The 19,143-nt window shown below is 34.4% G+C and overlaps 1 protein-coding gene across 12 annotated transcripts in view; it reads left to right on the top strand.

Moving 5' to 3' along the window:
• LOC306856208 (alpha-adducin-like) overlaps positions 1-19,143 on the top strand; it is a 43,723-nt gene that overhangs the window by 12,186 nt on the left and 12,394 nt on the right. For 5 of the 12 annotated variants that reach the window (XM_079395320.1, XM_079395325.1, XM_079395318.1 and 2 more), the window contains exons 2-13: positions 73-274; positions 5,498-5,660; positions 7,328-7,479; positions 7,571-7,651; positions 7,776-7,925; positions 8,813-8,956; positions 9,691-9,789; positions 11,414-11,587; positions 11,662-11,916; positions 17,494-17,589; positions 18,503-18,592; positions 18,693-18,710. In XM_079395320.1, coding sequence (XP_079251446.1) covers positions 80-274; positions 5,498-5,660; positions 7,328-7,479; positions 7,571-7,651; positions 7,776-7,925; positions 8,813-8,956; positions 9,691-9,789; positions 11,414-11,587; positions 11,662-11,916; positions 17,494-17,589; positions 18,503-18,592; positions 18,693-18,710 — 1,617 coding nt within the window. In that variant the 5' untranslated portion in view covers positions 73-79. Of the gene's footprint in view, positions 1-72; positions 275-5,497; positions 5,661-7,327; positions 7,480-7,570; positions 7,652-7,775; positions 7,926-8,812; positions 8,957-9,690; positions 9,790-11,413; positions 11,588-11,661; positions 11,917-17,493; positions 17,590-18,502; positions 18,597-18,692; positions 18,711-19,143 lie in introns of all 12 variants that reach the window. The other 7 variants (XM_079395315.1, XM_079395317.1, XM_079395322.1 and 4 more) reach the window with 2 other exon arrangements.

Genomic DNA, 19,143 nt, shown 5'->3' with positions numbered 1-19,143 from the left:
GCCTATTTACTTGAGTTTTTAGTTTGTAGCTGAAGTATGCAAATTCCACCTGACCTTTGACTTGTGTTGCAGGTGTGTGATGAACGGAGACGCAAGTGCAGGGGTGGTGACAGCCCCCCTGCCTACCAATCCCCCTCATAAGGAGCGTTATTTCGACCGAGTGGATGAGAGCAGCCCGGAGTACCTGAGAGAGAGGAACATGGCGCCGGATCTGCGGCAGGACTTCAACATGATGGAGCAGCGCAAGAGAGTCTCCATGATCCTGCAGAGTCCAGTGAGAGCACAACACACACACTTAAATAAATATTCTGATAACTAGGGCTGGGTTTTGACACAAATTTCTCGATTCGATTCTCATTCACAAGCTTTCGATTACCGATTCAATATCGATTATTTAGGATATATATCAGGTACAGTACAGTTGGAGAAAATCTCTCCACTAATGCTGTAAAATATACATGAGTCAGTTGGTAGGCTACTACATTATTATTGAAGGTTAAAATTGATTGATTTGTCGACTATACAACTGCTAAAATTACACTTAAGTTTTTTTTTAAATAATAAAGTTACAGTTACATAATATTTCTACTTCAATTAGGGTTTTATTTTTCTGAAATATAAACATTTAAATGGTGGCTGTCATAAAAATTTGATGGATTTATTCAAACATAAATTAAACATTGATTGAATAACAGTAAAAATTATAATGAATGTTATATGGTGCATATATTTAGCAAAATAACCCTCTCTACAGTTTATTTTTCTGGCTGACTAACGAGTTTATGGTCACAGAATGTGTTTTTTCTGAGGTAAATGTGACGTTACGTGACATTGTTTACAAGCCGTTATGACGTCTTTGCGTGGCTGAAACACTGATTGAGCGATTACATGAGACCGGGTACAGATTGTGAAGTTGTACTCTTTTAACTTGCTTTCGTATGTTTAGTCCTGTTTATTTTGTGCTGAAACTGGTATTAATGTGCAGGAGACAATCGGTTCATGTGCGCCTTCACGCTGTTGATCGAGGCGCTACAGCGATCTGTCACTCCACATTAAACAGCGCTAAAACAGCATTTATTGTTTGAATACTGCAATACAATGGACAGAATTTGAAATCTGAGACTTTTTCATATTAAAAGTACCAAAGCACTAGGGATGTAACGATAGGGCTGGGCGATAAAACGATAACGATATGTATCGCGATAGACACGTGAACGATATCAATAAAAAATGTGTTCGATAAAACGTTCGATATTTTTTTATTCTTCGTCGGAAGAAAACAAAGGCTGCGAAGCAAGTTTGGTTGCATTAACAAAGGCACTCGCTCTCTGGTAACCTAGCAACGTAGGGAGTGACACGCTAACAGCCAATCATGTAACAGTATCATGTTTGGTTGCGCCATATCGTTGTCTCGTGTCTAAGTGCGCACGCGCAAAAAAAAAAAAAAAAGTGCGCACGCGCGGCTGAGAGTGCGCGTCTGCAGCCAGACCCTATTGGCTGGTCTGCTGGATTCCTCTTCATAAGCAGAAAATGAGTGCCGCAGCGAGCGAGGAAATTGTAAATAAAAGAGAAAGTCAGCTCCCAGTATGGCAGTTTTTGGATATTATAAGTCTGACCGTAGTCAGACCAAATGTCGTCTGCAAATTATGCAAGACCGTCGTCCCCACCAAGACTGGTAATACCACGAACTTGATGTACCACCTTAAAAAAAAATCAATAATTATCGATATTGACCGATATGAAACACTGATATCGTGATACAGTTTTCAGCCATATCGCCCAGCCCTATGTAACGATATGAAAATGTCTTATTACGATTATAAGCCCTATTCGCACGGGATTAGTATTTTGTGGTAGTAAATTTTATTATAAAATTTGAAGTGATTTGTATGTCAGTACTTTTTGAACATAATTTGAATATATTTAAAAATCAACAAATAAAATTACTTTTTGTTTGCATAATCACTAAAACAATAACATTACCAATGATGTTTGGATTTTAAATGACAATTTGACTGACAAAAGTTTAATAGCATGTTCAAATATGCAATATAAATGTTCAAATAAAGCTTTGAAAAAGTTTCATAAAAAGGTAAACCTCACTTTTCAGCCTTCAAATAAAGAAAAGGGTCAAGTCAAAATGGTTAAGACATTTATAATGTTACAAAAGATTTACATTTCAAATAAATGCTGTTCTTTTGAACTTTCTATTCATCTGTGAATCCTGAAAAATAAAATGTATCTCAGTTTCCACAAAAATACAACTGTTTTCAACATTGATAATAATCAGAAATGTTTGTTGAGCAGTAAATCAATATATTATTATGATTTCTGAAGATCATGTGACACTGAAGACTGGAGTAATGATGCTGAAAATACAGCTGCAGATCACAGAAATAAATAGCATTTTACCATATATTCACATAGAAAATATCAATATTAATAATAATTCACTGTTTTTGCTGTATTTTTGATCAATTTAATACAGCCTGGTGAGCAGAAGAGACTTCTTTCATAAACATTAGCAAATCTTAATTATCCCAAACGTTGAATGGTAGTTTATAAGGATATGAATTTGATCCATTCTTGAAACTATGATAATATTGGTTAATTTTATATTTATTTGCACTTGCGTAACCTTGATTACATTAGCAGAAAGATGGACAGTTATTATATTTTGATGAAAGGTTATAAATACAAATAAAGGGGAATAATTTCCTTCGGAATAATGTGCACTGATTAATTACAATAATACTAACAATATTAAGGAAGTAAATAGTAGTTTTTGATTTCATATTGTCTAAAATTAATTTTGTTTATGAACAGTCATTGGAAAACATTTGTTTTGTAGTAATGCACGCCTTCTGACTGAAACACAGGATTGTAAATCTGTGTGTGTTGATGACAGTTCATTCAGCTCTCAGTAATCCCCCTCGTGACTGCCGTCTCAATATGCCCAGCGATCATATGTCTGTCTGCATGTGTGTGTAAGTACAAAAGGGATTCTGTTTATGCAAGCGGACAGTCACAGGAAGAATAAAGACGTCTTTATCTGAGCAGGAATAGCGGAAGACACGGAAAGGACACTTATTTACTCTTCATGTACTTCTCAAGAGCACTTCTCCTTCTTTTCATTACAAAAACCATCTTCAATCAAGTACCACCTTCAAAGTCTAATATTTATTAGCATTGAGCAAATCTCTTTGAGTGCAAGTTTAAGTATATTTTAAACCTTCTCCCGATAAATAGTATTTGAATTAAATTAAATGAGAACATTGTTTAATTGTTTATTATTCAAATTAAATTTAAATATAAAAATAGTAGTGCTGTCAAACGATTAATCGCGATTAATCACATCCAAAATAAAAGTTTACATAATAAATGTGTGTGTGCTGTGTATATTTATGTATATATAAATACGAACACATGCATGTATATATTTAAGAAAAATGTTGTTTATATTAAATATATTTATATATAATATAAGAATATAAATGTATATGAATGTAAATGTTTCCCAAATATGATGTATGTGAGTGTGTGTATATATATATATATATATATATATATATATATATATATATATATATATATATATATATATAAAATATTTTTTAGTACTGTCAAATAATTAATCGCATCCAAAAACATTTTTTGTATAAAATGTGTACTGTGTATATACATGTACATTATATATATACACAGTACACATATTTTATATAAACAAGGTTTTATTTATTTTGGATGCGATTAATCGTTTGCCAGTACTAAAAAATAGTAAATAGTATAAAGTAAATTTACATGGTAAAAAGTACATTTAAAAACATTGTATTTTAATATTTGTTTATCAAGCAGGATGATACTATTGTAAAGTCGCCACATTTGGCCCAAAGAAGGTATCCGATGGTGGTTGAAGGGTTCCTGCGTGTTTGGTCTTTTCAATGTGCAAAGTTCTTCAATTTAAGTTAAACTCTAATCTGACTCCATTTTATTATGACCTCGTATTTAGCTTGAAATGCAAATTGATTGTCTATTTCTAATTAGTATTCTTCTGATATTTGATTATTCTAGTTAACTCTTGACTTTGTATTTACTCGTTCATTCGGTTGCTCATGTCTTTAACAAGGATACAACATAATCTACTAGAGTCAATAATTACAGAGTAAAACAGAATAAGGTCAAATGTAACAATTTATTATCAGTCAGGTAAATACTGTATGTATTATGTCAATTACATAGCCAATTCAAAGAGATCAAATCATATCAATACAATACATCGAATTCTCAAAGATAAATCTACGAGTAAATGATGCATACCTGACTTTATAGAAATACATAGTGTGAAGTATTGAGACACACTACGGGCTTCTGGCTACAGAATCGCACCGATCCTTTTGCAACATTTCCTTAAGTACTCTGACCAAGATAAACATCCCCCGAAATGGAGAAAGGAACTAACATTTGGAATTTGCTTTGATCAAGTCGAGTTAACACCTTTAGGGACAGAAGGTAATTTGCATGAAAGGCACTGGGAACTGACCCACCCTCTCTTAGGATCTGTATTACCTTTTAGTTTACTTCTTGTAAGAATGAGACCATTGTACCAGCCGCCCTGAGACAATTCAAATGATCAATCATGTAGAACATTATATTCTACTATCGACCATTCTGAGTGAGCTGAGTGAAGGGAAGGAAGGGTGAGGGGAAGGAAGGGGATGAAAAGGAACTGATGCATATGTGAGAGAGGCATTTTCCCACATTTTCTCTCAGTGGGATGTGGAGACAGATGTCTGTATGTTAATGCACTGTGTGTGTGTTGTCCATCTCAGAAGTTCAAAGTGTCTGAGGTTCTGTAATTCTTACACTATATATATATATATATATATATATATATATATATATATATATATATATATATATATATATATATATATATTTTTTTTTTGTACTTTCAAGTTTTGAGATTCCTGATACCACAGTTTGAGGCCCAAGAATTGATGCAGTATTTAAAGTGGATTTTATATTCTGTATGAGCCTCATGATGAGAGCGTCACTGGTATCAGTTCAGACTCCAGATGCCGGCCTGTAGAAAGTGTTTCATGTTCTTGTTAACATACACTCATAAATTATTAACGGTGCTTGACGGTGCCAGTCTGTGTCATTATCTCTCTCTCTCTTTCTCCGGTGAGGGGAAACATTAGTTGCAATTTAGTATTGACTTAAGAGCCGTTACAGGGTAGAGAGCTGTATTTGTCCAGCTAGTGGTCTTTATCATCGTCATATAAACTAATTAGCCTTGCTAATGCAGTAGTAAGCATATAAGGAACAAAACTCCAAGCAGTCTTATTCTATTTCACAAAGTGTATGCCACAGACACAAATGTTTCCTCCAATTATGAGTCATGTTCAGTCACATCTAGAATGTGACTTGATTGTTTTGGTAGCAACGCCCAAGCAACTGTAGAGTTCTGGTTGTAATTGTGTGTGTTCTGTTTCAGGCGTTCTGCGACGAGCTGGAGTCTCTGATCCATGATCAGATGAAGAAGGGGAAAAACCCCACCAGTTTGCTTGCGCTGCAGCAGATCGCTGACTTCATGACCACCAACGCCCCCACCATGTACCCCGCCGGCCCGCAGGGAGGAATGGCGGCCCTCAACATGAGTGAGTGTGGGACTGTCCTGCGTTACTGTTTTATTTAATTTTTAATTTAGATATTTTTATGTTTTATTCTCCATTTTATTTTAGTTTCAGTAATTTTTCAGTTAAGTTTTAGTAATTTTGTTTTTGTCTCTTTTTAATTATTATTAAAGGGGTCATATGACGTTGCTAAAAAGAACAATAGTTTGTGTATTTGGTGTAATGCAATGTGTTTATGTGGTTTAAAGTTCAAAAAACACCTTATTTTTCACATACTGTACATTTTTACAAAGCTCCTCCTTCTGAGAAGCGAGGCGTGCTCTGATTGGCCAGTTATCCAGTGCGTTGTGATTGGCCAAATACCTCAAGTGTGTGACGGAAATGTTACGCCCCTTACCGTATTGTGATGGCGTTTTCTAACGCCGACGAGACTAAAACAATAAACACCCATTATAAACGAGGCATTTGTTGCATCCACTGGGTACATAATTACTGATTATAATGACTTGTACTGTCTTTATACGAATCGCGTTGCATCACATTACCATGTCTGCATTTGTGATCGGAGAAACGACAAACAACAAGCACTACTCTACACTGCTCAAAACTCACGTTTGAATCGTCAGTGGCAGAAACGTACTAACAGGCTGTGAGTCAGAAGCACCAAACTGTCCTTGCAAAGTTGGAATTGCCCCACTTTATAGAAGCCAGCATTGTAGGCTACTCTTCCAGGTTCAGGAAATAGTTCTCTGTAAATTGCGCCGCACGCACTCTAATATTTGCGTTGTACTGCTCTGGAACAGTGTTGTAAATACAACGTAACCACTGATTTCTAGTTGTGCCCAAACAAAGTAGTTTTGCTTTCACAGCGTCTCCAGGACATGGCGCCGGCGGCAGCAACAATACTACAGCCAGAATAAAAATCACACCCTCGTTCTTTGCGTATACATTTGGGCGGTGTTATGAAAATCTCCCCACATCGTGACGTAGACATGTGGGGGCGTGTTTTGAATGAGCCGTTTTAGGGGGGCGTGGACAAGTCTTAACTTTTATAAAGAATATCTCTTTGGTTTTGAGACTTTAGTCTTTGCAACTTCAGGGATCTTATCTATGCACAATCAGCTTGTAACACTCCAAAGAGAAAGGACAACTTAATCACATCATATGACCCCTTTAATATGCGATTACATTTTTTATTATTTTGAATTAGTTTTTTTTTTTTTATATTTTCCATTTTCATTTTTTTTAGCTGTAGTAATTTCTTTTTCATTTTTATTAGTTTTGTGTTTTTTTTCTATCCCCTAATGTTATTTAAATATACAAATGAAAAAATAGACGTTAAGTATTACTTATTTATTTTTATTCGTTTTAGCTCTTAAATGTAAACTAAATAAAAATTAGAAATAACAGCTAAAATAAAATGTTTTATTTTTTAATATACTTTATCTTTAATAATGGCAAAACAGCTCTAATAGATATTTTTAATTAGCTTTTCATTCTAATCTTAAAATTGTTGTAAGTTTGTTATTTTTGTCTTTTTTTTTATTCTCTGTATTGTTTTAATTGTTTTTTAAGTTGCCTTAAATGTTAAAGGAAATAAAATGTAAAAAGTTAAGCACCTAATATATGTATGTATGTATGTATGTAGAAATGGCAAAACAGGCCTAATGGATGTTTGTGTGTGTGTTTAGGTTTGGGGATGGTGACTCCAGTGAATGATCTGAGGGGTTCAGACTCCATCGCTTATGAGAAAGAAGAGAAGCTCTTGCGCTGTAAACTTGCTGCGTTTTACCGCCTGGCCGACCTTTTTGGCTGGTCTCAGCTCATCTACAACCACCTGACGGTGAGTTAGTCACCAATATATACAACACAACTCAGCAGGACATGTTATATGTGGGAATTTCAGTCAAAGCTGTCTTCCTCTCTCTCCTCAGGTCCGGCTGAACTCTGAGCAGGAGCGTTTTCTGATTGTCCCTTTCGGGCTTCTGTACAGTGAAGTCACTGCCTCCAGTTTGGTAACCCTACCTTTGTTTTTCTTGGCCATCTGAGAACAGATATTATCATTTTGTGTAATATAATGTAGTATACTACTTCTTGGAGGTAAATATTTGTATTTAGCAGTGTTGTCTGTGTCCTCAGGTGAAAATTAACCTGCAGGGGGAGATCGTAGACAGAGGCAGCACTAATCTGGGTGTAAATCAGGCTGGATTCACCCTTCACTCCGCCATCTACGCTGCCCGACCGGACGTCAAGTGCATAGTGCACATTCACACGCCCGCTGGCGCCGCGGTACGATCTGGAAACTCATTTCTGTTGCATATGAGAAACATCACACGGCAAACGAAACAAAAGCGTAACAAAATCCCACTACTCGTTTGAGCTGCGCAGCGCAGGAACGTTTATCAGCTCGGACCACGATGCAAACAAACTGGTCCGAGCACAGAACAGCTTTACTTGGGAACCAAAGTTGATTTCGCGACCCTTAATGCACTGTTACTGCACAGCGCTGTAAGATCCAGTGAGAAGTGCTTGAATAATATATATATTATACATGTAGCGAACCGTAATGTTTGTGTATCGTTTCACCCCAAACAGATTGCAAAATTTTATGTAATATTTCATCATTTAAGTTTGTCTACTGTTATATTTTGAGGTGCTTCATGTCTTATTTCAGTTTAATGCGCTTAAGTGAATAAATTCATGGATACAAATACAATGAAATAAGAGCATAAATAAATAGTGCATTCATAAATTTCTTAATTTAGGTTCAGTAAAATGAAATGCAACTTGAAATGTAATAGTGGGCAAAATTGAATTATGAAATATTATGTGAAATACAATGAAATTAAATAAAAATACAGTATAATTTTTATTTCACAATTTTTGAACTATTTATGCTCCCATTTCATTGTATTTTTAGTCATGAATTTATTAATTTAAGTTTGTTAAAATTAAATGAGACACAAAATGCACCTCAAAATATAACAACACACAAAATTAAATACACAGAAATATATGAAATTATGAAGTGAAATAAGATTACTGTGAAATGGGAGCAGAAATAATTAGTGCAAAATGGATTTATTTCATTATAAATCTATTTCATGGTATGTTTATTTTAATTTCTGTTTTGTCTGTTTTATGCATATTAAGTATTTAAATGATTTGCCCTCCAGGTGTCTGCTATGAAGTGTGGTCTGCTGCCCATTTCACCCGAGGCTCTGTCGCTGGGCGAGGTGGCATACCACGATTACCACGGTATACTTGTGGACGAGGAGGAGAACGTCCTCATACAGAAGAACCTGGGTCCCAAGAGCAAGGTACCATATATACACACAGATTAAAGGACTGTAGCACTTTGTCTTCAGGCTTATCCGGTTTTATGTTATGAAATATGTTATTAATGTTTATGAAATCATCGTTTGTGAAAAACCATCATCTGATGTTAAAATCACACTCACCTTATGCATTTCCAGAAAGTGATGAATGGACTGAATGTGTCCAAAACAAATTATAAGAATCTAGTCATAAAACGTCTAACTGTTGTGAAAATAGAAATGACTGTATATACAAGATCTTGAATTGGTCACACAAGACTTATGCATGTATAATAGTTTAAAGATGGAGAGTTGCCTGTATGTGATTTTTATAAGGCTTCACTATAGGCTTGGCTTTACAGTACATTTTATAGAAATGAACATAAAATTAGGCAACAGTTTTTTTTTATTAGGAACTTCATTAATGGACATTTTCTCGACAAATTGTAGATTTCCTATCATATATCAATAAAAAAATAGATATAACATTTACATTAAATTTTACATTTATGCATTTAGCAGACGCTTTTATCCAAAGCAACTTACATTGCATTCGAGTTACAGTTTTTACATTTTATCAGCTCTTATAAAACATTTGATCAGCTCTTATATAACTTTTTGTATGTAATTCATTGTTATGATTATTTTAAATTGTATTACTCTGAGTTTGCCATTAATGTAACATTTGTTCCTTATATGGTTTAAATAATTAAATTAATAATTGTTTGTGTGTTCAGGTGTTGATTTTGAGGAATCACGGTCTGGTGTCTGTTGGAGAAACAGTTGAAGAGGCGTTTTACTACATTCACAACCTGGTCACAGCCTGTGAGATTCAGGTAGCCATCTAAACCACATAAAACATTTAATTTGCTTTTCAAATTGAGAACTTTTAATTTGTGGAATGAGTGGGTTTAAATCTCCTGTAAGGCCTAAAATATGAAATAATAGTCAGAAAAATAATTTTTTTGAAAATGGATTTTCTTTAAATGCAGCAGCTTATTTTGAACCTGTTAAAAAAAATCTTAAAAAAAAAAAGTTGCTTATGTGTTTTTTTTTGATGAGTATCATATTTGATCCATCAGGCTTTTATGGCTCATATAGTCTGAAGTAGTGAGAATATGTGAGATATATCCATCTGGAGATATTACTAACAATATTTTTTTATTATTGTATTTATTTTTTCCAATATTTAACAGGACACTTTATACAATTAAGGTTATAAATTTTCCCTCATGATGACCTTTACGGCCAAAATAATTAAACAAATTAAAATTAAATTACAAAAACAACATTACTAAGAATAGACAATTAAAGAAGTTAAAATAAAACAAAGTAAAATGCAAGATAAACTGTACAATATTGTACACATTTACAAATGGACAATATCATTGTAGGAATAATAAAAATAATTAAATAACTCTCTAGATAATAATACAATTCAATGCTCTTCATAGTGGTCTTTATATAAATATAAAACCATACAACATTGGTGATCACATTTAAACCAGTTTCCATAAATCTCTTTATAATGATCAGTTAAGGGGATCAAAGTTATTCTTAGTTACTTTATAAAAATCAGTCTAGACTTGACACAATTAGAAGGTCAATGTTTGTACAATCATATTTACTTGCTAAAAAAGGCCAAAACTATCAATTAGAGGACATGGAGTAGATTGTGTAATGAGTTTTGATCATTAACCGTGATCATTAACAGTAGTGGTCGACCAATATTGTTTTTTTTTTTTGACTGCCGATATCTTGGAAAGCATGGTGGCCGATATAAAGCCGATATAATTTATTTTAATATTTAAGAAATTTGAAGTCATTTGAAAATGGATTCAAAGTATTTCTCAGTATTCTGGGAAGTTTGTGTGCATTGGGAATCATATTTCTTTCAAATAAAGCCAAGCTAACACTCATTTTACATACAGCACACAGTGAAAATGACATGAATATGGCACTGGGCAAATGCGTAAAGCGCAGCATAATTTGAAATCACGAATTTAATGTTTAAAGCATTCAATTCGCACCAAAAGTCACACAGAGCACACGCGATCATGCAGGATACACATGCACACTTCACAAGATCTCACAACTGGATTCAACTAAGTTTGCAAGGTTTGTGAAATTAAATGTTCATTAGCCATTCAAAGATTTGTTTAAATTATATAAATGCATATTTGCTGAATGCTGACGCAAACGAGAAAGTATTATAATGTTTACCTTTCTATTACTAATAATATAAAAGCAATCGTTATAAAACTTTTTTTTATACATTTTAATCCCTTTGTTTAACAATTCTATCTGATTATTAGACAGACTACTTCTATTTGTATTAGAACTGTTATTAACGACGACGGCGAACAAGAGGGAGAATGTGAGCACTGTGTGCCGTTCTCAGAACGCATTGGCCAAACAGAAAAACTTATTAACCATATGCTCTCCGGTCTGAAATTGCAGGTGCGCACCCTCGCCAGTGCAGGGGGTCTTGACAACCTGGTTATGTTGGACCCAGGCAAGTATAAATCCCGCCCACGCCACCTCGAGCCGGTTGGAGACGGGTTGAGCTCGCACCCGAAGTGGCAGATTGGGGAGCAGGAGTTTGAGGCTTTGATGAGGATGCTGGATAATCTGGTAGGCCAGGGACCATACTCTTCTTTATTGCATCATTTTTGACCCAACATATGACTGGGTGTCTCTTTTTGCAGGGCTACAGGACTGGTTATCCGTACCGTTGCCCTGCGCTGCGCGATAAAGCTAAAAAGTACAGTGATGTTGAGATTCCCCCATCAGCCACGGGCTACTCATACGCAGAGGACAGTGATTCGGGTGCGCGCTCCCCCTTAAAGCACAGCTTTCAGCGGCAGCAGCGGGACAAGACCCGCTGGCTAGCCGCCGGGCGGCCCGACGAATCCGCAGAAGAGGGGCAGGATGGCAGCGGTAGCCCCAAGGCGAAGACTAAGGTGTGGACGAACATAACACACGATCACGTCAAACCCTTGCTGCAGTCTCTCTCGTCCGGTGTCTGCGTGCCAAGCTGTATTACCAACTGCTTGGTCTGTGCCAACCTTATTGTTCATAGTTTAGAAACGTACTGCTACAGAGCCAGAAAGGGCAGCTGGATAGCACCCCGACACCAGGGCAAAAAAAAACACACTCACCCAAGTGGCTTTGGGTGTGTTTGCAGTTTTATAACTGTAGTCATTTCCTCTTGCAAATATTGCTATTTTTTTTTTCTTCCTCTGACTTCTTAAGGCAAAACACCCCAGGTGAATAGGGTAATTTTTTTTAAATAATAGATACCTCCATACAGAGTTATTAGAGTTAGATAAAACTGAAAACTAGTGCTGTCAAATGATTAATCGCATCCAAAATAAAAGTTCCTGTGTACATAAAATGTGTGTGTACTGTATTTATATATACATAAAAAATATACACAGTCACATTTAGTCATTATCCAAAGTGACTTACTAAGTGACTTGTATTGAGGAATACAAGAAGCGGTTCATCTTGAAGAGGCAATCAGACAGAGGAAGTGCTCGTAACACCAAGTCTCAGGCATTGTTCAAATAAATACAAGCTAGCAAGGGAAGGAGAGAGATTCATTTTTAAAAAAAATTTTTTTTTTATAAAGTTTAGGATGAAGTCAAGTAGTGTCGAAAGAGATGAGTTTGCATGTATATATTTATTGCACATACATTGCGTGTATATATAATATATATAAACATAACACATTTTTCTGAAATATATATGCATGCGTGGGTGTATGTATATGTGGATATATATATATATATATATATATATATATATATATATATATATATACATATATACATATACATATGCATGCATGCATATATATTTCAGAAAAATGTGTTATGTTTATATATTAAATGCATTTATATTTAATATAACATATATGAATATAAATATACATATTTACAAAATATATACTGTATGGGTGTGTATTTTTATATACATAATAAATATACAAAGTACACACATATACGTATATTGTGTAAACAAAAACCTTTTTGATTGCGATTAATCGTTTGACAGCACTACTAAAAACATTTTTAAAAAATTGCTTGAAATAAATTAAAACTAAAATAAAATATGAAAAGCCTTGTTAGTTGCAAAGGCGACATATCTCATTTTAATTTTCATAGCTAAAAATAAAACTGACATAATGTATAATAAAAAATAATAATAATAATAATAAATAATAGGCATATTTAAAAAAAAAAAGAACTAGAAATGAAAATACAACAAAATTACTAAAATTTTAACTTAAAATGGAGACAGAAAATATAAAAATTAAAACTAATTCAATATATTAATAAAAGTGTAATAGTATCTCTGATGCTAAAATAACACTGACTTTGATGTAAGTTGACGAAGATGTAATCTTCTACAGCTGATTACATTAAGAATATATTCTGTTTTCTGAAATGTTATGTTTAAATAGCAATGTCTAATACACATCATTTAATGAAATATACACTAATTTCCATACATTTCCAGGTTTGTTTGATTGACACATTTGAGTTAAAGGTGTTAAAGGATTTCTCTTTTTATCACTCCATAACTCCGAAAATACTGTCAAAAGCCAGAAAGAAATATATTTTCACCATGTTTTAGTAATTAAGTGTTATATAAGTCAGTGTGAAAATCAGCAAAAAACTGAAATTGAAATCTACAGACACAAATAAATAAGGTGCAATAAAATAAACACTTAAAAGTGTATTTTGAATTTCTTTCCACTAGTTTGAAACCGTATGTTATGAGAAACCAAATAACCCCAAAATCTCAATATTGACCAGTGCATAATTAATTTAATTTTTTTTGTCTGTAGTGTCTTGCCTTAATATTCACACTGGGTTTGATTGCTTGATTTAACCAACCTATTACTCATAACTGTCTTTTCTGATCTGTGGGGGAGAAAATTTCTCCATTGCTTCCTGTCATTCCTCTTTAAACAGGTCGGTATGTCACAGTGGCAAGCTCCTCCCCCTCTCTCACGATTGGTCGAAGGGGTGTCAGGGTTCTTTCCGGCTGCTCAGTGCATGCTGTGTTGCATGATTGATCAGATGCATTGTGGATCTTCTCCTGGAGGACCGGGAGGGTGTGGCATGTGCACAATGTGGGTGTGGCTAATCCTTTCTGCTGCTGTGGATTTTCCTCCCGTTTCTGTTGTTTATTTCAGTTATTGCTTTATTTCACACCTTTTGTAAACGTTTGTGTTTTAATGGAGACGTTACTCCATTTGAACAGTTTCTTCATAGCTTCTTAAAATAAGTAACTATCACAGGAAGCCTTGAAAAGAGGCATTTGTATGGCTAATGTACTTGCTGTGTACGACGCAGCGTTTAAGACAGCTGAGATACTTCACTACATTAGAAGACGTTTATGATTTTAGATGCTGCTTTGCTTCAGAAGAAAGTGCTCTTTAGCTAAAAGCCTGTCTCAATGTCTTATTTCAGAAGCATCGGAAAGCATTAGAGAGAATCCCAGAAAAAATGGTTGCATTTCATCCAAACATCATGTTACAGAAACTATGAAATTGTATTTTGCATAGAGAAAATAAAATCTAATTTTAGGACCATTAAGATGCATCAGTTATTTTCCTTGTGACATTATTTTCATGGCAGTTAAGCCTTATTTTATTGCATTTCCGCTACTGGCAACTAGGCAAATGCACTGCTTAATTGACATGAAATTAATGTCATAATGAAAAAAAATGTTTCTGAAAACATGCTTCGTTTTCTTCATGCAAAGTGTTTTTTAGATTTTGAAAGCATTTTGATCAATGTAGTACAAATAAACTTTATATTTTGGTGGATCGTTATGGTTTCAACTCCTATAGGACTTTTATTTATTATTATTTGATTAGCACATGAAGATTTTTAATGACCTGATTTAGTTTGTTAATTTTTAAAAAAGTTTTTTTTTTTTTTTTTTTTTTTAATAATTGCTATAAACATTTTGTATTTTATTATTATTTTTATATTTTGCTACGTTTTAACTTGTTTCCTGCCATGAAAATAGCTGGCATGGCATTAAATTAATTAAACTAGCAAATCTTTCAATTTTGGGGTGAAATATTAAAAAGTTTTGACAGTTTTTGCCTAGATGTAGGGCTGCAGATAAAAATGCTGCTAAGAAAATAATAAATTACTATTTTTTTTGTTGAAGGCAACCTAGGAATTCGGAGAATATCATAGAAATAGCAGGTTTTTGCAGCTCTATCTGTGGGAGAAAACGCTCAGCTGCTTATTTATGGAGTCGTGGCTTGCCGTTTGATGACTCCATGTTCTTTCCTTAAACTGCTTAAAAACATTTGTGTTGGCTTTTTAATTTCTCTTTTCTATTTTTATGAGTTTCCTTTTCCTCCTCCTGAATTGAACTTACCTTTTCCTGAACTCTTCCTGAGCATGAGTGTATTTTAAATACAAATTTCAAAATCATCCGAAAAAACATTGGTTCATGAGTGGTTGTTAACTCTCCGAACGATTGTCTCTAGTTGGGGGAGAGCGTGTTGTGTTGTGGGGCTCTAATCGTGATCAGTGAGTATTTCATGTTTACGTGTTCATCCCATGTGCCCCGTTTCTCCAGCGCCCATACAGAAACCCTTCCTCATGACTTTTGGTTCCGTGCTGAAAGCATTTATTTCATTTTTGGTAAAAGCAAGTAACTCATTGGCTACTCATGCTATTCTTACCCAGGCCAAATGCTAACTATCTTTGCTTCAAAAATATTTAGTACTTACTGTTCATCTTTATTTGAAATATACAGTCCATTAATTCCATGTATCAGAGCTTTTGGAGGAGACCTCCCAAACCTTAAGCTGAAACTTCATAAACTGAAGTTTATCTTTTACTTGTATGATTTAAGAAAAGTTGAGCGTAATTATGTCCTTCCTTACAGAGTCTGTCTATCTGTGTGTGTGTGTGTGTGTGTGTGTGTGCTTTTCTCTCTCTTACAGTGTGTGTGTAGGGTTTGACATTATTCTTCGCAGATACTCGACTGTCAGACAAGCACAACAGATCATTTTCTGTCGCTTATACTTTTGAACACTCTTATGAATCATGTTTTACATCATTTAGCAATTAATTTAAAACTTATGCCTTAATATATTTGTTTGTAACTTCAATCAACATTTAGCTTACTTGCAAATTGTATCTCACTTAGTTGTAATATCATAAGTGAAAGTTATTTGTATTGCTTTTCACAATGCACATTATCTCAAAACAGCCTTACACAAAAATATTGCCATAATAATGTCTTAAATGTCATTTAGTAATTACATTAAAAGTTATTAAAATATTAAATATTTGTCTAACTTTTTTCAACATTTTCAGTTGTCTAAGTTTATTTAGTTGCAAATTGTATCTCAAGTTGTATAATATATTAAGTGAAATTAATTTATGTATTACTTTTCACAATGCATATTTTCAGAGCATCATTACAGAAAAACAATATAACAGTAATGTCTTAAATTAGTAAAAATTTATCAGTTCAATTTAAAAAAAGCCTTTATGTATAACTTCTCACAAGTCAGTTTAAATTTATTCACCCAGCGCTTTTCGCAATGCTCATTGTCTCAAAGCAACTTTACAGAAAATATTTATCAATTCATTTAAAGGATGCCTTGATATATTTTTCTGTAATGTCATTTGACATCCTGGTTTGTTGTTTAGTTGCATATTGTATCACAGTTAGTTGTGTAATCCCAAAAGCCAAATTAAATGTATTTATAAAGCATGCTTTTCACAATGTCTCAAAGCAGCGTTACTCAAAAATATTGCGTTAATGTCTTGCATAGGTCAGTATGTAGCATATTTGTTTAACATAGTTTTTGTGCTTGTCCTGGACAGCATTAATGTTGAACCGTGTGTGTGTGTGTGTGTGGTCCTGAAGGGATTTTCTGGCTGTCCACTCACGCCTCTGTCCACTGCCTAAACACAAGAACAGCTTCTGCCTCACCACCCCACCTCACACCTGCCTCCCTCGTGGTCTATCATCCTCTCAAATCTTCTGTTTTTCTCTGTCTGTGCTCTTTTCTTTCTTTTCTTTTTAGCCTTTTCTGTCCTTACTATACGCCCAATGGCAGTATCAATGATGATGAGGGCTGTGGCAGCCATGACACTGATGTTAAATAAAGTTAATAGAGTTAGTTCGATTTATAATCAGATTTATTCTGGTTAATGTCAATAAATGCAGACTCCAAGTGGTATATATAAGTTTATCTTAAGGTAATTTTTACTAATGAATTACTTAAATTTTTAATTTTTTTTTTATTTAGAATTCTTGTGCGTTACGATGATGCACAAGGAGTTTCAAATTTTCAAATGTACATCATCATTGGTTCGTTGCTCAGTGGTCCTTTATAATTGACCAGTTATGTTATAGATCTGCTTTGGGTTTATTTGGTATTGTTTGAGAGGCATGATTTAATCTTTTGTTAAATATATTAAATTTTTTTATTTACCTTTCTTTAGTTTTGGTTTATTTGAATGACTTTGCTTTGATAATTTCAGTGGACTAAGGAGGACAGTCTCCGACAGGCAGCTGTGGCCAATCAGTTTGTCCCGCTGAACACCAACCCTAAAGAAGTCCAAGAGATGCGCAACAAGGTCTGAACCTTTTTATCATTTAGGTTAAAGACATTTCGATGATGGTAATGCAAAAACTGTATTAAAGGAATACTTCAACCAAAAACGAAAATTTGCTGACCACTTCCTCAGCCTCCGGTCATCCAGGATGTAGATGATTTTGGTTTTTCATCAGGTTTGTAGAAATGTGTCATTGCATCAGTGTCTCAGCAAAGGATGCTCTGCAGTGAATGGGTGCCGTCAGAATGAGAGTCCAAACAGCTGATAAAAACATCTACAGCACTCCAGTTCATCAGTTAACATCTTGAGAAGACAAAAGCTGAAACAAGTCCATCATTAAGATATTTTTAACTTCAAACTGTTGCTTCTGGCTAAAATATGAGTCCTCCATCCAAAATGTTGCTTTCTCCAGTGATAAAGTGGTCTGGTCTGAATCAGGAGAGAAATCTGCACAGATCAAGCATCAAATCATCACATCAAAATGCTCCAAAAATATTCTCTAGGGAAAAAGTCCAAAATAGTTTATTTTCGATTATGGACTGGTTTTCTGTCTGGAAGCAACCAAAATTAAGATACCTTACTTATAGATTTGTTTCTTACAAATACGCAGCTTTTGTCTTCACAAGATGTTAACTGATGGACTGGAGTGGTGTGGATTATTGTGTTGTTTTTATCAGCTGTTTGGACTCTCATTCTGACGGCACCCATTCACTGCAGAACATCCATTGCTGAGACACTGATGCAGAGACACATTTCTACAAACCTGATGAAGAAACAAACTCATCCTAATCTTGGACGGCCTGAGGATCTGGACATTTTCAGCACATTATAATTTCTGGGTGATGTTTTTTAAATTGATTATTAAACATTGCAGTCTTTTTTCATATTTCTGCAGTTATAGTTTCATATTAACGGTGATTTTTACCTCCCTCAGATCCGTGAGCAGAATCTGCAGGACAAAAAGACAGCAGGTCCACAGTCGCAGTTGCTCACAGGTTCTGTGGTGGACCGTTCTTATGTCCAGGTGAGTCTGGCACTTCTGTTCCTTCCCATAGATCCAACATATTCTGTCCCTGGCGTTATTCCAGTGTGTGTAACTGTTGAATTGTGTCTTTTGACCCCAGAGAGTGACTATATGGCACGTAAGTAAACCACACGACCAGCAAGCCAGAGCTGTGTCCATTTTCTTTCATTTTGATTGGTTTGCAGTGCCATGTTTGCCCTTTTTCTTTCTTTTTTTTTTGTCTCATTGACTGTAATAGAAACTAAACAGGATGATACTGTTGTAAATTAAGTTTTTCATAACACATGCAATGATAATTCTGCATGTCTCACATGCCATTTGCCGCCCCTGAGCTGCTAGTCAGACCAGTTGTGTCTGTATAACTAATGTTTTACTGTTTTGTATTTTATTAAAAATAATTAATGACTTAATTTTTTTTACTAGTTCTAGAATCATTTTTCCTCTTCATTTAAAAAAATTATTTTTATTTTTATAGAAAAAAATAAAAAATTTAATTATGGAAGCACGTGTCTGTCATGGAATAAAATTGAAAAAAAAAAATCATATATCCT

Source organism: Barbus barbus (assembly GCF_936440315.1).
Source record: "Barbus barbus genome assembly, chromosome: 36".
NCBI lineage: Eukaryota > Metazoa > Chordata > Actinopteri > Cypriniformes > Cyprinidae > Barbus > Barbus barbus.
The sequence above is the reverse complement of the archived record's forward strand: the minus strand, read 5'-3'. Positions and strand labels throughout refer to the sequence as shown.